Below are 21,962 nucleotides of genomic sequence, written 5' to 3'. Positions count from 1 at the left end.
AAGTTTAGAACTTGAGGTCTCGAAATCAACCATCTGAAAGCACACAAAACTTCGTGTGACAAGGGTTATTTTTCTTTCATTATTATCTCGCAACTTCGATGACCGATTGAGCTCAATTTTTCACATGTTCGTTATTTTATGCATAGGTTGAGATACTCCAACTGTGAAGGCTAGTCTTTGACAATTCATTCAAACTGATATTTATTTCCATACTTCATGAAAACAGAGTACAAACAATGTTTTTAAGGAATAACCAATAAACAAAGCTATTTAATGAGGGTGAGAAAAAATAAATACATAGAGTATGGGGGCATCATCTGGAAGCCGAGGCTTATGTAGGGATGCCTGGGGACAGACAATAAACGGGGACAAGAACGAACGGACTGACAAAACGAACAAAGACAGACATGATGAAGACAACAATGATGAGAACACTAATTGCACAATAATAATAACAATGATAATAATAATAATAATACTACCAATAATAACAATAAGAATAAGAAATCGAGAAATAATAAAAAAGCGTTTGCTGACGACTTAGGCAAAAGTAAAATGAGAGCGAGAAGGCAAACTATGTCAAATACTGGGAGAGGAGAGCTCTTTTATAGGCGCGTTTAAATCGACCCACAGATGATTGTGATCTAATCGACTGGCTTAAACCATTCCAAAGACGCGGCCCAAAGAAACGAAGTGTTTTTAAGTGGAATGATGAGCGGGTGAATGGCACATAAAGGTGTGACTTGTTATGTGTTCTGGTAGAGTACCCATGCATAAGTGTCACGGACAAAGGTAAAGAATGAACGAAAGGAGGTGGGTAAAAGGTTGTGGGTGAATTTGTACATGAAGATACCCGTATGAAGTTTATTAATGTCTGCAAGTGCTAGTGAGTGTAACTGCCTTTAATAATATGATTTTCTACCAACCCACATCCCCATCCATCGCATCCGGTCCACTCCTCCTCCTCCTTCGTAAACATTATCGATAAATCTTGTGACGACCTCACTTCGTCATGACGCGGGTCATCCGCTGATTGATCATCGGCCACTGGTGCTCTGAATAGTGTAGCACTGCTGCTTATATCCCATCACCGGTAACCCAAACAACGTACGCGCACACACATTATTGATAGTCAATATTAATAAACTCGCCACAACATAAAAACGACAGAGACACGCACAGTGGTTTGAAGGACAAAATCAACCAAATAAACTGACTAGGCCTTGAACATTGGCCCTTCAAATACCGTCTGGATGGTCTGATCCTGTAATACGAAGAAAAGGCCATTGAATGAACTACTATGTTTGACGACGTTGTAAGCAGACGTAGACAGTTATATGATGATGATTTTCACAACCGGTGACGACTATTGTAATGTTTAAATTGTAAGTACACAAAACTCAACATGGCAAACACTCACTGTTTTCTGATCAAATTATTCCTCCTAATCCTAGGTTTGTGGGATGGTAAGCATACTGGTGATGATGATGGTTTCAGCACGGTACAGGAAGATGATAGTGGGACGATTTCCACATCATCTGTATATTTCAATTTGGCAATTATGCCGGACCCGACCAATTTGCCGACCTCACAGTATTTTCTTTTTAATTCTTACTTTTTTATTTATAATAAAATAAATAGTTAGGTATATCGTTCAAATAATTAACCTCAAGCACAAGGAAAACTGACTGGGTCCTGGGTGAATTTGTTCATCCCAATCTCCTTTGTTTGTTTGTTTGTTTGTTTGTTTGTTTGTTTGTTTTGTTTGTTTGTTTGTTTGTTTGTTTGTTTGTTTGTTTGTTTGTTTGTTTGTTTGTTTGTTTGTTTGTTTGTTTGTTTGTTTGTTTGTTTGTTTGTTTGTTTGTTTGTTTGTTTTTAAATTAGTTGACGTTAATGACAATGCAGTTCTTTCAACTTCCCAATTATTTTTTAATTTTATTTTATCGACCCCTACAACTACAAACCTATCAAAATATTAATTTATAAAGTTTAGCTCAGGTGGGATAAAAAAAAAATTGCCTTCCTTATATACCAATTTACATAGTTGCGATAAGCGTAAAACAAATTCCAGGAATCCAGTCCAGAATTATTTTTGGCTACAGCAGACACAAGCTCTGCAGTCCCTTAAATTATTGCCAGGAACTTGTGTTGTCATGGTTGTGCCTACATTTAAGCACACCCAAACCCAAACGTGTAAGAACCAACCAGTATTTCATGCTAAAAAACTTTAATGCACTTTGTTTTCCTTCACTTCTCCTAGAGGCTTCACAGCGCACAATTTTAGAACAAATTTGGCAGCAGCGATATCACACGAATGGATCTAAACTCTGACCTACCTCAGCTTGGGAGTGGCCGCCCTGAACGCTACGAAGTCCTCGACCAAACACCAGCCTCCCCTCCGCACTACACCTTGCTGAAGGCATTCGACGCAAGTCACATTTTTAACAAACATCCCCGGAAGTATGACAGACTTATCGCCCAGGAGGAAGGATACTCGCAAGATGATACGGCTTTACCTGACAACGAGGCAGAGATGTCGCGGTATCGGTCATCGTTCGGAGGAGGAGGGGTAATGCCCAAGCGTTCCAACTCCTTGTCATCCCTAGACACTATTGCCATAGACAGTGCCATGGAAAGCCTTGGTAGCCCCAGAAGAACAACTGCCCCTGACTTTGAATTTGATGACACCACTACTAATAACCAAATGGTAGCATCTAGTAGCAATAGAGCGGACAACATGTATAGACGGTGTTCATTAGATCACATGGCGGATTACTACTCAAGGCGAACCTCTGACGCAGCAGTGTCGGCCATCTGGGATCCTACCAGCCAAGATTCTCAACCATCAAGCAGTAAAGCAACAGTGAAGTCTGCTGTTACGTCGTACAAACATGATCAAAAGAAAGGTGTGTTATTTATTTGCTATTCATAAATACCCGCGGCAGTTTATCCTTTGTGATTGGTCGAGAGGAAACTTGTTGGCCATGTTTTTAAACAAGCGTTACATTATACATGTAAACGCGGTGAGGAGTGTTTAAGCATGGCCCGAGGAAATTGTGTCAAAAGAGTGTGGTATAAGATCGAGTGTGCAGAGTGTGCAAATTTCAAGGCCCAATTTAAGTTTTGGGTCGCTTGTTTGGCTCGGACAAGTTCGAAACTTGTGTGCTATAGTTTGGAACATGCAAGGAGCTTCTTAGTACTTAACATGGCCTAGAAGTTTACTGAGAGCCAAGTTTTTTTGATGTTTTTTTTAAGAGTGGCGAACAACTATGTCTTAAACAGCTTACAACCTTGCAGGGTTTTGGCCATTCGATAAAGGCTCGGTCCTTTATCGCATGGCCACACCCATGCAGGTTTTAAATGGCTGTTTAAGACAGATGTCACAATTTTGATCTCAGGTCCAAACTTCAGATGTAGCGCCAAAAGAGTTCTGTGCACAGACATACTACTATCACAGCCCATGCAGTTGAATGCGTGTGAATGTTTTACTAACAAAGAAATAATCATTTTATAAATAATTTTGGTACAAAATGTTTTTTTGTAGCTGAAGTATTTGGTGAGAGGCATCTTGCAGACATCATGATGAAGGCAGCTTTCCAGGATTCAAAAAAATCCCCTCTAAAAGAGGAGACTGAGAGCAAAGACAAAAGGGCCAAGTCCAAACAATCCGAGAGCCATAAGAAGCACAATCAAGAAAAAAGATCGTCACTGCCTGAAATAAATAAAGAGTGAGTAGTAACTTGATGCTGACTTGAAAGGCGGACAGTGACAGCCAAAAATTTTCTTTTAAAAAGGTATTTTTTATAAGAGGCAAGTAGCTTTGTGAGGACAGTATAAGTTCTGTATTTTTTGAGGCATTGCATGGTTGAGGTGAATTTTGTTTGTGGCAAAACCATGTGAATATATCTAGCTTGTTCAAGTCTCTGGATAATGACTAGAGCAAGCTCGTTGAAGCGTTGAGACCGTCGCTTCAAAAATAATGTAAGTGGATCAAGTAATAATGATGACGTATCCGTCACACTAACTGAATCCGTTCGCATGCGAAACCTCCCTATTACATGTAACTTCACTGCCGATGATTGAGTTTCAATCATTAAGAAGCCCCCTCGATCCATGAGTGTTGGATTTTGTAAGAGTGAAGAAGGATTCTAGCAAATCACTCTGGTATTATTGCTAAGTGCATCATGTACAAGTATCACTGACCAATTGGGTGTTTCTAGTTCTTCTCCCCCCCCCCCCAGTCTAAACTTACAGGCCTTAAACTTTGTTCTTCAAGGGGCGCAGCAATTTTCCTCTAGTAAGGGGGCACTTCTATGAGGAACATTTAAATATGTATTGAAACTTTGCAAATGGCACTAAAGCAAAGGCACAGGGCACTATTGCAATTGCTTTGGTTGCTGTGGGTTGTTTCGAGGCCTGTACTTAACATAGCTGTACAGACCAATCACACACCACAAGTTTACAAGCACATGCCTCCTTGAGCTTTGTGTCCAACTTGAATTTTTTCAGCCACAATTTGGTAAAGCATAATAATTTGATGCCGTGATTTGCATTTAGTGGAAAAGACTATCTTCTTTTTAACTTTGCAGAAGACTATCCCCTTTTTAACTTTGTAATGGTTTTGTTTCAGTGAAATCCCACCAGTGGGGAAAACTTCTTCTGGTGAGACGAATTTTACAGCGTCAAAAGTGACAACAGTGCAGCCTAAACCCCGACGTCTGTTCGGTATCGGTCCACTGTACAACCCCCTTCCTGAGACGGTCATCGAAGGTGTTCCGACAACCTCCCTGCTTGATAGGGTCAAGATGGAAGGACTAGGCGGTGGGAAGGAGGAAAAAGCCAGGGCAGCCCCTTCTGTCAAGAAGAATGCCCCCACAAAGCCAGAAGTCAACACTTGGGCGCCTTTCTCAATGTAAACTAAAACAGATCCTAAACATGTCAAATAGCTGGCTTCGTATATGCTTCGTTTCTAAAAGAGCAGTAGGGCACCAGGGCATTTTCTACTTGGTAAAGGGCAGCGTGACCCTATGAGGAAATTGTAAAATTCTACTGGAGCATTCCGAGGGCACAAACTCATGGCATTAGCAGTGTCTTGGGGCCTTGTCACACGAGGCAACTTTTACAGGCAACTTGGAGGCAACCAGCTGCAGCAGTGAGTGCATGCTACAGGACCACTTTGGTAGCAAATGAATTGTTTTTCAAGTTTTATCTTACGATCCATAAGAACAATAGGTGATCATTGAAATGTGGGTGTCTTTTTTTCTTGGTTGCCTGTAAATTGCCTTTTGTGACATGGGCCTAAAACTAAAGCAACCATTTTGAAGCTATTAACTTTTGCAGAGTACAGAGAACGATTACATCCAGGAATTTTAAATAGCAAAACATTGAGATTGAACTTGTTTTGTGCACTGTGAATGCTCATATTGAGCAGCAAATGTTTTGAGTAGCTTTTTTGAGTAGCAACTGCTTTCATAAAATGAATTTGTTTTGCCTTCATAAATTATGTGAACGTGTGCAGCCTTTATCTGTTTTATGCAAAAATAATGTCTCTGCCGATAAGATCAGTTTTGCATGGTGCATGATGATTTAACACATTTATATGAAAGAAAATTTCAAAACATTTCAACCTTAAAGGTAGGGTCATAGATTGGTTTAAGTTCTCCAAAAATTAATGCCCATAAAAACTTACTTGGTGAGACGCACTACAGCTGTTGAAAGTATAAACTATTTTGGGAAAGGATTTCCTTTCTATGACCCTACTTTTAAAAATAAAGTTGTGCACCAAGCAACCAAAATTATTAACTTGTTAGTTTCTTGAAGCTTTTGTTCAGTTGCATGTATATTATGCTAAAGATTTGAAACAACGAGCTGTAATTATAGGTAATTGGCTACAAAAGAATATACCTTTACTCTCACAAACTCAGTATCTGTAAACCTTTTCTTGATGGTAGGGCACTTTATGTTAAAAACTGATACCCACACTCTCTTTGCGCTACTTCCTGCTTCAAGGGTAGCATCTGTTTTGTTTGTGTATTTTAACCTATTGCCCTCATTTCAGTATTCAAAAGCGTTTGTAAAGGGTTGGGGTACTTTTTTTAACACAAAACACAATGTACACAGATTTATATGAAACTAACACAGTTTGAAGATAATGATAGTAGAAGGCTTTCCTTAAAATATTACTTGCTGAGGTGCTGTAGTTTTTGGGGGAAATGAGTAAAACAATGTCACAGAAATACGTTTTACATGCTAAAATAATTGTTGTGACTTGTTTAACTCATTTCTCAAAAACTACAGCACCTCAGTAAGAAATGTTTTAAGGGAAGCTTTCTACCATCATTATCTTCAAACCGTGTAAATTTAATGTAAATCTGTTGCCATAGTGTTTTGTGTCTTACAAAAAGTACCCAGAACCTTTAAAGGTAGGGTATACGTTTAGTAAACAATCTTTAAGTCAATGGCAAGACAAATTTAGGTTAGAAGCCTACAGCAACTTTCGATAGTATAAAGCATTTTGAGAAACATTTCACTTTGAAGTAATGTTTTTATGCCTCAAAATTGGTGAGAAGTGAGGGGGGGGGGGTTCATTACTGAAAGGCTGAGAGGGGTGTACATAACTCAAGTTCGAATGTATACAATATTTTCAAGTTATGCATGGTGTATGAAGTAAGGGGTGGGTAGGTGTACGTGTAACGGCCATTGTGAATTAAATCGCTTTTGGATGAATCGTTGGTGTTGAGTAGAAACGGAATTGAGATAATAGTAGATTTTTGATGTCTCAAGCTAGGCCTGGCTGAAACGTGTCCAAGCCCACAACACCTTTATAAATTTTGACTTTCAAAATATCAGACTATTAAAGCCATTATACACTTTCGGTAAACAGTATTTTCCAAGTCCCACACTTCGTGTATCACAACTTATATATAAAATAACAATCCTGTGGAAATTTAGGCTCAATCGGACATCGGAGCCGGAAGAAAATAACGGGAAAACCCACTCCTGTTTTTGCGCGTTTCGCCGTGTCATGACATGTGTTTATAATAAATCCGTAATTCTCGTTAACGAGAATTTATATTGTTTTACCGTTTTCTCAAAAAGTAAAGCATTTCATGGACTAATATTTCAAGAGAAGTCTTTCACCATTGCCTTCTGTAAACCCTGTAAATTATTTGTAAATCTGTGAACTTTTTTTTTTTTTCTGTACCGAAAGGGTCCAATGGCTTTAAGACACTGTTCACATGTGACGTCGGTGTAAGGGGCCAATACCAGTACATGTATGTGGATTTATTTACAACTGCACAGAGCACCTTGATTACCTTTAAAACTTTCTGGTCTGAGTGCTGTTAAGTGAAAACAGTGACTACATTTGCATTGGGCTATTAAAGACACTGGACACTACTGATAATTGTCAAAGACCAGTCTTCTCAATTGGTGTATCTTTACATATGCATAAAATGTGAAAATTTGAGCTCAATTGGTCGAAGTTGCGAGATAATACATGTAATGAAAGAAAAAACAGAGTGGTCACACGAAGTTGTGTGCTTTCAAATGTATGATTTTGAGACCTCAAAATCAAATTCTGAGGTATCGAAACCAAATTCGTTGAAAATTACTTCTTTCTCGAAAACTACATTACTTCAGAGGGTGCCATATCTCACAATGTTTTATCAACAGCTCCCTATTACTCGTTAACCAAGTAAGGTTTTATGCTAATAATTATTTTGAGTAATTACTAATAGCGTCCACTGCCATAAAACCTAGTTTCTATTTGTTAAAGTGCAATGAGACTGTGAAATGCGCTATAATAGATCTAGGTTATTGTTATATTATTATTGTTTGTAATTGAGAAATTGATTTTATGATAAATTCAATTAAAATAGCTAAACTTATTGCAAGGACTTATGTGAGACTGCGGCCTCAACTATATCTTTTATTCTTAATCAGTAACTTCCAACCAAAGATTGCATCATAGATGCAAGGTGTCAACTCGGGCTGAATTGTGAAATATGCACTTGACACCATTTCAGTTAGTCTGCGTACTGAAATGGCGTCCAGAAACTGAAATGGCGTCCAGAGCATGTGCTGAAATGTGAAGTATGGGCTGAAATGTGAAGTATGCACTGGACGCCAGCCATTTCAGTAAGCAGATCTTTCAATCCAGACACTGAGCATTGCTGTAATGATGTTAAAAAGTTTTGCTAACTGAAATGGCGCCCATGGTACTGTACTTCACGTTCTATCAATAGATAGAGTTCAAGTCACCATCCTGCAGTGCTATGAGATTTTTGTTTCAAACTCCTTTTAGAAGCACAGGCCACGGAGGATACAAAGAAGATGGAAGACATTTGAGTTAAGTTTTGGCTTCAAAATGGTTTCAGACATTTTTGTTCTTGCAGATTTTCTTTCAATGTTTACCTTCATGATAATAGTTTACTACAAATATTATAGGACAGCCATTGCTTACCATTAATATTATCTATATTTGGAAATTTCAATAAAAAAACTAAAAATTGTTTAAAAAGTATGACATGAGTTTGCTTTTTCCTTATTTGGTCAAAAAGTGTACTTTATATTTCTGTATTTTTCCCTTATAATAACAATAAAAATGTAATATGAACAAAGAGATACTCTTTTTAAGATTTAGAAGTTTTTTTGATTTTTAAGCCGATCCTTTTTTTCTTTTCTTTTTTTCTTGAACTTTGGTGTGGTTTTATTTGGGTTGTCAGTGTGCAATATATTGCATAAAAAAGAAGTAAACTAGCCAAAAACAGTGAATGCAACCTGTACACCAGGAAACCATGTACGAAACGCATCTTCAAGCGCACGCTAGACTGGGTTGTGTCTAATTGACAAACAACAACATAATGAATTCCCACGACACTATTGGCGCGTCACAAATGTGCAGTGGCGAACCAAAAGTGCGCCTCTACCCACGTAGAAATCGAATGACGTTATTATAAAATGGCTGCCAGTTTATTTTGAGAGAGCGATGACGAAGTCAGACGGAAGTAGGCAAACTTGCCTACAGCTAAAGTGACTCCATTTAGTTGTCATTATTTTGGTTTAAAAAGTAGATTCTTTTCAAGTCGCTGCCTCCCGTTTTATGAAGTAGAATATTTGCGGTTGATGTCATAAAGGTCGTATTTTTGGGTTCTTTTTGAAGTAATACTATAGAGCTGTGTTGAAAATGAAAGAAACATAGTCATCACACAAATCCAAATGAATGAACACAATAAATCAGTAAAATTGATAATGATTTAGCACATAGGAGGAATATTTAAAATCATACACTAGTTAATCGTTGCTGCATTTGTGGTTCTTGATGGATATAGCGTCAACACCGATACTTGGAGCCACCGTAAGTTTACATTTAATGATTTTTATGATTTATTAAAAATATTATATTAACAAATAGGCCCTACTAATAAATATTTTTCAATTTTAATAAAGAATATAAAAACAAATTTCGAGAACATTTTCCAGTTCCTGCCTCAACTTTTTCATTCGTTTTGAAATAAAGTAGTATCTAATTTGTATCTTAATTTGTATCCATCTTTTCACTAATTTTTTACAAAAAGGATTCGAGTAAATTGGATCTAATTTATTTCATAACAAACAAAAAGTGGTGGCAGGATACAGACATTTTCCTTCTAATTTACTAAATAAACATGATAAAGAGAGATTCTTTTTGGTAAAAATCAGTGAACAAGGGGAGTGGTGGCAGGATACGTTGAATCTTTCCTCGATTTCCTTTCTTCCTTTCTTCCTGTATTTAATTGTAATCAATAAATAGTAATTTACTATTTATCATATAAGTATGATGAAAATAAAAAAAATTAAATGTTGGCTTGTTGCGCAAAAGCAAGCCGAACCCAACAATCACACATGGATTTATTTGCGCATCAAATGAAGCAGAATATAATCATATATAAACTTTTTTTACAGTACAGAACTGCCTAGCCCCAGTAATACTAGTTGCGATAACGTAACCCTCCAGCCAACGGCGTAGCCGGCAGGGCTCCGCCGTCGGCTGGAGGGTTACGTTATCGCAACTACAGTAATGCGATCTATGGAAATAACAAGGGTTTTCAAATGGCAGCACTATACACATAATGAATGTTTATGAGTGCAATGGTGAGAATATGTTCATGAGTTGAACTAACAAGGGTTTTCAAATGGCAGCACTATACACATAATGAATGTTTATGAGTGCAATGGTGAGAATATGTTCATGAGTTGAAAGATGGAATGTTCTATTCAACGAGGCGGAGCCGAGTTGAATGGAACATTCCAGCTTTCAACGAATGAACATATTTGCACTATTGCATGAATGGAAAACATTCATTATTTGTTTTATATAACATCCAAGTAGATCTTTGTCATTTTGATTTGAAGATACAACTTTCAAAACAAACAAAGCGTAGGCCTACAATTTTTAATTGTGAAATTACACCCGTTTCTATTGGGTCGGTCTGTTGGATTCACAATGTGCATTCTGTACAGCTAGTTTGAGGCACGCAGAAGCCGAATGCTAGGAATGCCTTGCAGTAACACTGCTGCGCTACCAAAGACACGGGCACACAGTGATGTTTTTACTCAGCTTTTTTGTTCCATCCGAAAAGTACTATTGCACGCTGCCTCATGATGATTGTCTCCAATGCAGATTGAATTAGTTCATATCAAGGTTCAAGACACAGGCCTAGACACCCCTATGGCCAACACTTTGGTTCATACAATTACTAAACTTATATAAATTGAACATTTGCTTCACCAGATGCAGTCTACAGGTAGCAATGCCGTCGCGACCACCAACAACACAGGCAACAGTAGCACTCCAACTGCTGGCAGCACCACCACTGCTGTCGGTGGCACCAGCAGCCGTTCAAGTAGCTCACGGCGACACAGGTCTCGCTCACATCATGGCCACCACCGTCATCGCAGTCGGAGGCGTCGTCACAACCCGAAGAGGGCCGAGCGTAATTTAGTAGCCGCCATTCTGGGAATGATCGTCATAGCCGTTTTGATTTCGTCGTTAGCTGAGCAGAAGTGGTTCCGGCTGCATGGGGGCCTCTGCACACATACTTATATTGGAGCGTATCAGTTTTTAACGCCGGATATAGAAAATAGTTCAGGTATGATTACAGAAACAACAAATTTGTGGAAAAAAGATCAAATTGTTTAACTAGGTGTTAACAAATAAAGTATTGTGGGGTGTCGTGGTCGAGCGGATAAGAGCACTGACCTCAAGCTCTGGTGTTTCTGTTCAGCAGAGTGTGAGCTCAAATCTCAGTCGTGACACTTGTGTCCCTGAGCAAGACACTTTACTATAATTGCTTCTCTCCACCCAGGGGTAATTGGGTACCTGTGAGGGCAGAGATGGTTCTTGTGATTGATTAGCTTAGTGCGCTACATATTTGGCCGCACAGGCTGTATACTCCACAGGGAGCTGAGATGGTTTAAGGAACGATTTAAGGCTCAGGGACCAGGGGTAATAATGTGGAAGCGCTTTAAGACATGGTGTACAAAGCGCTTTATAAAAAACTGACTTATTATTATAACTGGGGGTTGAACAAAGAAATATTTACTACAGCGGGATCAACTGAGCTATCTGACCATATGTTGGCATAATACACCTATGCCGTACGTACAGGGTGACATCTTCTACAGTGGCCTTGACAGCACTCGGTAAGCAGAACACGGCTACACTTGTTACAAAGCAAATACAAGGGCGCGGGCAGGACTTTTTGGGGATTAAGTTTAAACAATAATGCCCAGGATTTATGAATGGTTTGAGTTTGAGTTTAAGGTAACAACACTAATCCACTAAATTTGCCTTGTATTTCTTTACTCCGCAGACTACAAGAAATGTATTAATGCCCAAGTAGTGACCATCATGCGATCAGTCATAGCCTTCATCTTTTTGTCCATCACCTCCTCCCTGTTTGCGTTTTTCCTGGACACACTCGGACCAATGAAAGTCAGCCTTAGGTTCATTCGACGTCATGCAGTTGGAAATATTATTGCAGGTAAGAAAATGGAGTTTGTGTTTTAAAAATTGCAAAAAATTGTCACACTTCATAAACACAATCTCAAGGTGATGCATTTCTGACTTTTATCTGAGTTCAGTTTATATCTGCCTGGGCCCAATTTCATAGAGCTGCTAAGCAAACAAATTTGCTTAGCATGAAATTTCTTCCTTGATAAAAACAGGATTACCAACCAAATTTCCATTTGTGGCATATTGCTTGTTACTGGTATTCAGGGGTTGTTTGCTTATCCTGAAAATCAAGTGGAAGTTTGGTTGGTAATCCTGTTTTTATCAAGGAAGAAAATGTCATGCTAAGCAAAATTTTGTGCTTAGCAGCTCTATGAAATTGGGCCCTGGTAAGAAGGCCTGGAATTTCATCTACGAGAGAGCAAGGCCATTTTCAGTTTGCAAAGGGCATTTCCATTTGAAAATTACTATCAAGTCTATGGGAAGTTTTTGTAGGGGCACCAAGGCCAAGATCTGGGCAACAGCGGTTGTGGCCGCGTGTTATTTCTTTGCTCCCCTTCTTTAGTGCTGATCATTCCCCCCCCAGCACTGCCCCCCAAAAAGCTCATTCAAATCTGTAACTCAAGGGCTTATCCAAAGGTAAAAATACCATCATTTCATCATACTTGAATGAACTCGGCATTGGTGGCATGCCTGTATGCTTCGCTTTTGAAAGGGCAAAGGCACCAAGGGCATTTTCTCCTTGGTACATGGCACACCGTAAGAGAAAATTGTAAATTTATACTGTGAGCATTTCAAGGGCAGGGGGCGTAGAGGCAATTGCCTTTGTTGCCTCCGTGAAGTATCAGGCCTTTGGTGGCCTACATGTGTCTGTTGTGTTCATTTTGGAAGTCTGTTTCTCCTGAACTCCTAAAACCATTTTAATATATTACTAAATTTCCTGGTCTTAAATGTATATAAATGTAGTCAAACTGTATGTACATTTCTGGCAGGCCCTTGTTTTTGTGATTTTGTTATCAAATGTTCTCTATGTATGTTCTATTGTAAAGCTTTTTAATAATTATTGTAATATTTTTAATGATTGTAAATTATGTCGCAATTTAGCGGTATGCTGCGATGGGATTTTTAAATAAATAAACCATTCTAATGTTAGGCATTTGTCAAATCAAGTCCAATCTGTCATGCTAATGATACAACGTCTCTTCTCTTGGCACAGTGCTGATGTGCTTAACAATGAGCGGATTCTGTTACTGGGCGGCGGCCGAGATGGAAAAGACCCTAACCCTCAACAAGAAAGCCGAAGGCAGCAAGGTCATTGTGTCCTTCGAGGTCGGGTACTACCTCATCGTGGCGTCGGGGGCGCTCTCCGTCATCATAGCAGCCACCAATCTCCTGCGTCCGTACTCGTCGTACGATGAGGAACCTCCGAGAGAACGACTCATGGACGACTGGGACCAACTCCTCGAGGCTGAATTGGCGAATATGCCAGCTGGACCACCCTTTGCAAATCTACCTGAACCACCAGCCTACACCCCCTAGTACATGTAAATACCATATAGCTTTATCCATTGTCTTTATAACATGAAGGGATGGCACCAAAATTACAGTTTTTTTATGCTGTAAATTCGTTTTTTACACTGGGTTTTTGAGAAGTATAGGGTTCGTTAAATGACATATTGATAAATAGTCCTTCCGAAATTATGGCAGTTTAAAATTGTTAAGAGCAATATTTGAATGTCTTCGTCGTGATTGGACCTTGCAGATGGAGACTAGGCTCGTTTTCACTAAGATCTAAGATTGTTCATGAAGATGTGTGCCAATCTTAGTTCCTAGGCAATGTGTAATGTCACAATACAAATCACTACGGTGATATTGGCAACTCATCTTAAAGAGAATCTTACTCTTTCGTGAGATCGAGCCAGTGATACAGAAGTAAAGTCATGACTTTGCACATTCACGAAAGTGGCCAAAGAATTTCAATCCGTAAAATTTCACAACTATTTGATGGTAATTTAGTAAATTCAAGATGTTTGTAACTTTTTAAACCGCTCAACAATCCAGAAATGAAGATTGCAACCAATTAGACTTGGTTGTTGTGTGGGTCGCATTTTGTAGTTTTGTTGGGAGCAGTTTCTTTCTTCCTATTCTTTTGACAAAACTGGCAGTGGTACAATGGTACCAGGGCCCAATTTTTTATAAAGCCTGTAAGCAGATTTTTTTCTGCTTACAAAGCGGCCATTAGCAAAATTTGTATTTGGTACTGCCGCTAGTCAAAGCAAAAAGAGCACACTACCTCGCCGTCGGTTCTTGTAAGTAGGTGAATGTCGCTACAATGCAAACGGCACACACACTGTCAAATCTTCTCGATCATAAATGAAATATGATTTTTGCTGTTTGTTCTGCTAATTTGCTTACTCATACACAGCTGTATGAAATTGGTCCCTGTATAGACCGTGTGACCTGTGACATCACATGTTTAAAAAAGAGCCGAAGAGCCTGGACTTCCTACGGGCACGATTTGTACACAGCTCAATGGAAGAAAACATAAAATCTTACATTTCGTGGAGATTGCCCTGTATGATTTTTATCAACTTTTGATATGAAGAAAGGCGGCGTATCTCAAAACTTGCTCAGCTGTTAGTTTAATAACTCTTGAACTTATGTGGAAACGTTGACACAATTATTAAAACATTTCCCATATGACAGGTGTTGTATCTTGCCTGGCAGCAAGTGCTACGGGGTGTACAATGTCACTCTCTACAGTGTTTGTGAACAAAGGTTACACATGGAGTGCTTTTGAGGACCCCAACAAGAAACCTTGGTCATCAGTTGAGCATTTTTTGCGTGTTCAGTTGAGGCGCGATGTCGATGCTGTTCAGACCAAAGGGTAACCAACTTGTTGATTCGGTTGGGCCTCGTTGGGGTCGCCAAAAGGGACTGCTGGTCTATACAAATCCTTCGTGCCAGTTAATTAATAAAGGTTATGGAGCTCAAAAAGAGGTTTGATTTTATTATTTTGAACTATTGTGTTCTTAGTGTATAATTCGTCGCTGAAAGCTTGGATGCAAATTGTAGATAGACTTTGTTAAAGAAATGAACTTGTACATGTACTATATATATTTGTATTAAAAAAAAAAAAGTACTTGAGGTGCTGCTTCCACTAGACAAGCATAAAACTAAGCCACTTTGAGAAAAAGTACCAATTTGACAGTTTTTGTCAATCTTCAATCCTCCACGGTATTTTACAAACTACAACTTTTGTTGGTTACTCTCTGGAATCTGCCTTTAGAATGTGATTGCTTCACTTGTGTGTTGGTGTCCGACTCTTTGCAAAACAATACACAGAAATTGAAAGCATACATCACTGCAAGTTTATCTACTGAACTGAAATCATTGGGCTTTTAAGACCAGTTCCTGTCTTTATCCTTGCAGTTAAAAACAGGGACCAGTATATCAAAAGGATTCCCACACATGGCTCAAAAGGGCTACCTCGCACTTAATACAGGACTCAAGTTTATACTAAAAACAAATCGACGCAAGATCACAGGTCTTAGAGGTAGCGCTTGACACTAAAAGTAGATCTAAAATGAGTTAGTCATTTTTTTTTTCTTCAGACTTTGAGGTGAAGATTTCAAAGTGAGAAATCTTTAAGGTTTGTGAAGAAAAAAAACATGGGATTTGTGGAGTTCCTTACATTATTGGAATTGGGTCTTTGGGTTATTTTGAGCTCTACTTCACTAATTTCTGGCTGGCCTAGACACATGTACATCATTAGTCATGTTAATTTACTTGTTTTCTTGGCTTAGTTTAATGTTAAATTATATGTATGGCTCCTTGTATCTTAAGGTATGTATATATTTGATTTGAAATCTATAATGTTATAAATTGGCTTTATTTCCTGATAATTTGTAATTGTGTTTTTTTTTCATAAAAGTTATATTTTATAACTTATGAAATAATTGCTTCTGCCTTAAAATTAATTGCATATTATATATATATTATTTTTTAACAAGCCAAGGTATATTATGGATCGTATGCATTGATGTCATCATGCTGCCATCTTTGAGTTTAAACGATAATGAAACAATGGATTGCGCACAGCTATGGCGAGCCAATAAGTAATCTCTTTTGACCGCCAATGAGGGTGCCCTACTCAAATGATGTCATGTGCATACGATCTATATATGACAGATGATTATTAAGTTACATACATGTACTTTTTTATTCAAATTCTACTCGTTGGTTAGGGTTTAAAGCCATTATACACTTTCGGAACAGAACAAAAATTAAAGTTCACCGATTTACAAATAACTTACAGGGTTTACAGAAGGTAGTGGTGAAAGACTTCTCTTGAAATATTATTCCATGACATACTTTACTTTTTGAGAAAACATTAAAACAATTATCAATTCTCGATATCGAGAATTACGGATTTATTTTAAACACATGTCATGACACGGCGAAACGTGCGGAAACAAGGGTGGGTTTTCCAGTTATTTTCTCCCGACTCCGATGACCAATTGAGCCTAAATTTTCACACGTTTGTCATTTTATATATAAGTTGTGATACACGAAGTGTGGGCCTTTGGACAGTACTGTTTACCGAAAGTGTGCGATGGCTTTGAAGGTTTTTTTTTGTATGAGCTTGGGACGTTTTACAAATCTGTTATATTGGTCTTATATGTTCAAGAAAAAGTATTAGCTAATTTGTGCATTGGCCAAATAATTAGCTGAACTGTTTCTGACTATTTTGAAGAAAACAAAAACCTTTGTCATTGCAATTACTTTACAACTTTTTGTTTGCACAGAAAGCAAATTATTCAGTAAATTTGTTGGTAGTAAGTGCAGCACTGGTTAAGAAAGTGTGAAAGTGACAAGCCTGTTGGTTGATTTTATTATTAATTTGTTTGTAGAACTGTTAAGTCAAAAATCGGCAGTCGACGTGTAAGACGTTACAATTCGGAAGACAGTTATAAATTAAACAAATTAATTTGACTTTCAGAATTGATCTGTCTTGATATTGTAATAAAGAAGGTTCCAAGTAACTTTGGGTTTCATACAAAGATAATAAATTAAAAATGATCATTTTGCTTATATAGATTTTTGATTAATTTTCAAATGTAAATAAACTGATCACTTTTACACACAGTGGAAGGGAGATTTCTTTTCTCAAAGTGGAACCTATTTTAATGATTATCTCGGTTTACGTTTTGATTGTATCTCCTTTCTAAAATAGATCAGTACTTTTTAAATTTCTTTGGAAAGTGTAGATGGGTTGAGTGGATTTTGTTTTTCATCTTTAATGACCAACGAGCCACATTGAACTTTGGCTGTTGCTAAAGAAAACCAAATTGGGCACAATATCATAAAGTCGTTGAGCAGAAAATACTGCTCAGCAAATTTCTAAAGCAAGAAGTGAGTGAGGTGCCAGCCGCAATGTAAAATTATGACACTTTTTATTTTATGGGTTCCATTTCTACATGTAATATACTGACAACTTCAGTTAACTTTGTACGATGTAAAATTTGAAATGAGTAACATCTTTCACACTAAAGATAAGTTAACCCTCATAAATGCAGGTCATTCGGCCAAAAATGTATTCAGGATTCTGTAAAATATACCCAAGATTTATTGTACAGTCAAACAAATTTATATTGAGTAGGCATTTGACTCGAATGTTCTTTGATTCTAAATCTTTGTTGCACACTTAAAGTGCAGATACTGGTCTTTGATAATTACCAATGTTGTCAGCATTCTGCAAGACCGATCGTGACTATTGTGAAATTGTATGACATGAATAATTGCGATAATCAAAACCATCCATCCTCCAGATTGCAGATGTGGTGATTTGTAACGCGAGTTTTTTTGTACCTCTCTGGTCTGGGATTGTCAGGATGGAGGGTTACGATTTTTGTACAAGCTCATGAAGCAAACACTTCTGAAGTTGTCTAAATCTCACAGGCGGTGTTTGTGTGTGACAATTGACTCAAGAGGGGAAATGGTTGATACAATTTTCTACCCTTACATTGGTCAGGCAGGCAGGCAGGCATGTACATGTGCATTTACAAGGGCAAGGGCACCAAGGCATTTTCTTCTTGTTAAAGGGCACCCTATATGGAAATTTCTACTGGAACATGTCAAGGGCACCAAGGCAATGACCAGGGGGCATGGTAAAGAAGGAAGTAACAGGCTCATCACCGACTCTACAGGTCATGCTGGTAAATCGCAAAAGTTGGGATTTTTTTTATGTTGAGTTTCATTTTATACACATTACACAGTAACTTCAATATAATATATTACGCCACACTGGTTTAGATTATTTTATATTCAGTATCAGTTTTTATTATTGTTTACTTGAGGAAATATTGTGAAATTAAACTACCATTTGGATGTACATATGATGATGACAAATAAAATGATTTTTTCTATCACTGAATTTTTTTAGTTTTGACGGTTTTTGTATTTTGTATAGGTTTTCAATACTTGAGTCATAAGGGTTTAGTAAAAGGTCAGGTATGGCAACCTACATATGGGTGTGGCATCACACTTTACTGTGCTCACTAAAGACGATGTGGTTGTGATTAGCTAACCCATAACAAAACATTTCTACCCTGCAGTTCGGGCACACATGTTTGTTGCATACATTGTACATGGGAATTATTAGGTGCAACATCAAAGGTCGGAGCCCAATTTCATAAAGCATGTAAGCACAAACATTTGCGTAGCATAAAATTTCTTCCTTGATAAAAACAAGATTACCAACCAAAAATCTTATTGTTGCATATTGCTTGTTATTGGCATTCAACTTTTGTGAGCTTATCCTGAAAATCACATGGAAATTTGGTTGATAATCCTGTTTTTATTAAGGAAGAAATTCCATGCTAAGCACATTTCTGTGCTTACAGGCTTTATGGAATTGGGCCCAGATTTCCTTTGTACCTTGCCTTTGACACCTTGACTAAATTTATGAAAAAAACAAGAACTGCACACTACAATGGGAAGAATTACACAAAGGGCAGTTTAGAAGTAAGCAAAGCAGAGCTGTGTATTAAAGGCAGTGGACACGTTTGGTAGTTACTCAAAATAATTATTAGCATAAAAACTTACTTGATTACAAGTAATGGGGAGAGGTTGATAGTATAAAACATTGTGAGAAACGGCTCCCTCTGAAGTGACATAGTTTTCGAGAAAGAAGTAATTTTCCATGAATTTGATTTTAAGTCTCAAAATCAACCATCTAAACGCACTAAACTTTGGGTGACAAGGGTGTTTTTTCTTTCATTACTATCTCGCAACTCGACGACCAATTGAGCTCAAATTTTCACAGGTTTGTTATTTTATGCATATGTTGAGATACACCAAGTGAGAAGACTGTTCTTTGACAATTACCAATAGTGTCCAGTGTCTTTAAGAGAGCCGCGACAACTTGCGAATGTAAGCCAGTTTCAGTCCCCAAAACGCAAGTGCGCACACAGGCTGCCAGACAAGACTGAGTGCTCATTGGGTTATAAACCTTTCTATTGCATCGTCACAGCCTAAGTTTTTGCCAACCAAGAAGGTCGGAAAACTATGGGAAGCCACGAATTCAAAGCAGAAACTAGATAGCCACCGTTTGTAACAATGATCATTCAAAAATAGTAATGAATTTGTTGGAACCATCATGAGAAGTACCTTTTTTTTTATTGGAAGTTGCAGAAACTTCTAGCTTTGTCACAGGATCAGTTTAGAACGGTTAATATTTTGCTTCAATTCAATCCATGCCGACTAGTGCGGTTCGTTATCAAAGCGCTATATTTAGACTGAAATTGACGCCCATCGAAATACAGCTCTGAAGGGGCACATCATCTATACATAAGACACATAACTTAATACATGTACTATACAAGTAACTAATGCCTTGTATGTATTAGCGGATGTGGCTTGATCGTCATGTGAACATGCAATACAGCATATGAAACCCTTAGCAACATCCTTAGCTATAGCCACATCCATAGCCATAGATGCCATTTTAGACCCATTGTAAGCAACTTCATCAGTTGCTAATAAGTTGCGATGTGATTTGGGAAACAAGAAACAGTAAAAAGGATAGGCCAATTATCCATTTCTTGCAGTCAAACCGATATTTCAAAGATTGTTTAAAAGTATTTCTCCAACCCAATGTCAGCCCACCTGATTATTTAGTGTTGTTCTGAGGGTTTGAGCTTAAGTTGAGGGGAAGAAAAGCTTAACCAAAGGATCTCCCATTATCAAACATGATACCCCATTACAATAGGAAAAAAATCCATTAAAATATGTACAAATATTTACAAAAGCATGACACATCAGTAGATCACATTTGGCTACATTTTAAAAATGACTTTGGTCTTTTATAACACAAGTTTCTGATCATCCCCTGTCCCTTACAACCAACAGCCACAACCTAATTCTGTTTTACATGAAGAAATATCTTCTCACTGACTGCACATCCATAATCTTTTCCTTCAAAGTAAGGGGTTATTTTTATTGTAAGTTTACGTGATAATAAGAATGGAGACATACAGAATGCCAGTATGTGCCGATGTTGACCCTCATAGCGCATGAACATTATAAACCCGTCACTTAGCTGTTCATTGCATACAATAATAATTTGGGGGGGCTAATCATCCTTACTGGCAGCTAAGAGCTGAATTGCGAAGGACGCTGCTACAATTTATTCAAGAAGCAGGCATGCAAGGGCGCCTTTGGCTGCCAGCCACATCAACCCATTATGACCACGGAGCACAGCCAAAGATGTTTGATTACCGAGGGAGGAAAACCGGATGGTCTGGAAAATTCTCGTGGCACAGCAGAGAACCAACGCACATTCAACTCACATATGGCCCCGGCCGGGAATCGAACCGGAGTCACCTTGGTGAGAGGCGAGCGCTTTACGCACAAGCAAACCATGCCACCGTATATTATTGCCACCCTACCCATTTATTCCTTAGGCAGTATAAAGCCATGTGCTGCAAAGTAAGTAGTGCATCAAGCTTAATCCATCACAAGAACCATCTCTGCCCTTACAGGTACCCATTTACCACTGGGTGATGAGAACCAATTATTGTTCCGTGTCTTGCTCAAGGACTCAAGTGTCCTTCCACTGCTGGGACTAAGTGGATTGGGTTTTTAGTCCCTACGTGACTACATGGGTTTTCCATAAATGGGCGACCGTGTTAGTTCGCAAAGTAAAAGGAAAATCATGCAATTTCGAGGGAAATTTGTGTGAATCATTATATTCTACTTTCAAATTATCTATCTAACCATCTGCATTTCATAACAAACGGTTTCAAACGGTCCAAGGCAATGTGTTCCTTTAAGTTTGCTTTTATGAGAGTCCTTGGCTCACAACCCCCCCAAAAAAGGCAAGTCCCTTTCTACTCCGGCCCATCAAGAAACAAACAATGCAAACAAAAACATTATAGATTCCTCCATAGTATAATCAGAAATGTGACATGGGGTCCTCAAATCTCTTTCTCTTCATTCTGAATGCCTCCATCTCTTCCTCGGTTGGTTCTGCATGAGAGTCCATTGCTTTCAGACTATTGTACGGTCGTTTCCTTTCATCCATCGCAAGAAGGCGCTCCGCCTCCCGCTGGTGTGCTGCTTCCTTCTTCAGCGCCTGGGTGTGATAAGGGAAAAGACAAGCCATGAAATCTCTTGGTATTGGTATAATTCACATTATACTCGTGGCCCACAGGCCAAAGTACTAGAAAATTAACAAAACAGTATACGTTAAAAACATATGTGTGTGAGCTCCCGATCAGTGGTCTACCCCTTTACGTGTCACGTGAACACACAAAATAATGACGTATTCGTGTATGTATTCATACCCTTGCGAAACCTCTCTTTAATCTGTACAACCCTTTCTACTCAACCTCCGTTTCCAACATTGAACATTTCCAACAGAACTTTTTTTTAACCTACACGTTTATTTAACCCCTCTGTAAAC

The 21,962-nt window shown here is 38.3% G+C and overlaps 3 protein-coding genes across 3 annotated transcripts in view; 2 read left to right on the top strand and 1 right to left on the bottom strand.

Moving 5' to 3' along the window:
* The first annotated feature begins 1,145 nt into the window (after positions 1 to 1,145).
* Positions 1,146 to 8,486, top strand: LOC139940878 (uncharacterized). Its single transcript, XM_071937255.1, has 4 exons — positions 1,146 to 1,385; positions 2,261 to 2,906; positions 3,545 to 3,728; positions 4,631 to 8,486. The coding sequence occupies exons 2-4, from the start codon at positions 2,315 to 2,317 to the stop codon at positions 4,914 to 4,916; spliced, it is 1,062 nt and encodes a 353-aa protein (XP_071793356.1). The 5' UTR covers positions 1,146 to 1,385; positions 2,261 to 2,314; the 3' UTR covers positions 4,917 to 8,486.
* Positions 8,487 to 8,956: 470 nt separating this feature from the next.
* On the top strand, positions 8,957 to 13,540 carry LOC139940314 (transmembrane protein 127-like). The gene is made up of 4 exons (XM_071936511.1): positions 8,957 to 9,358; positions 10,775 to 11,132; positions 11,856 to 12,026; positions 13,212 to 13,540. The coding sequence occupies exons 1-4, from the start codon at positions 9,323 to 9,325 to the stop codon at positions 13,532 to 13,534; spliced, it is 888 nt and encodes a 295-aa protein (XP_071792612.1). The 5' UTR covers positions 8,957 to 9,322; the 3' UTR covers positions 13,535 to 13,540.
* Positions 13,541 to 13,659: 119 nt separating this feature from the next.
* The window catches only part of LOC139940313 (pre-mRNA-splicing factor SLU7-like), a 28,752-nt gene continuing 20,449 nt past the window's right edge, over positions 13,660 to 21,962 (bottom strand). The window contains exon 16 of the mRNA XM_071936510.1: positions 13,660 to 21,632. Within this exon, the coding sequence (XP_071792611.1) occupies positions 21,453 to 21,632 (180 nt within the window). The 3' untranslated portion in view covers positions 13,660 to 21,452. The remainder of the gene's footprint in view (positions 21,633 to 21,962) is intronic.

This window comes from Asterias amurensis, chromosome 8 (assembly GCF_032118995.1).
Source record: "Asterias amurensis chromosome 8, ASM3211899v1".
NCBI classification, from domain to species: Eukaryota; Metazoa; Echinodermata; class Asteroidea; order Forcipulatida; family Asteriidae; genus Asterias; species Asterias amurensis.
The sequence above is the reverse complement of the archived record's forward strand: the minus strand, read 5'-3'. Positions and strand labels throughout refer to the sequence as shown.

Coding starts and splice junctions, on each gene's coding strand:
- LOC139940314 (XM_071936511.1), top strand. CDS start 9,323: ATGGATATAGCGTCAACACCGATACTTGGAGCCACC. Junction 11,133..11,855: donor GGATATAGAAAATAGTTCAG/GTATGATTACAG, acceptor TTTACTCCGCAG/ACTACAAGAAATGTATTAAT. Junction 12,027..13,211: donor AGTTGGAAATATTATTGCAG/GTAAGAAAATGG, acceptor CTCTTGGCACAG/TGCTGATGTGCTTAACAATG.
- LOC139940878 (XM_071937255.1), top strand. CDS start 2,315: ATGGATCTAAACTCTGACCTACCTCAGCTTGGGAGTGGCCGCCCTGAA. Junction 2,907..3,544: donor CAAACATGATCAAAAGAAAG/GTGTGTTATTTA, acceptor GTTTTTTTGTAG/CTGAAGTATTTGGTGAGAGG. Junction 3,729..4,630: donor CTGCCTGAAATAAATAAAGA/GTGAGTAGTAAC, acceptor GTTTTGTTTCAG/TGAAATCCCACCAGTGGGGA.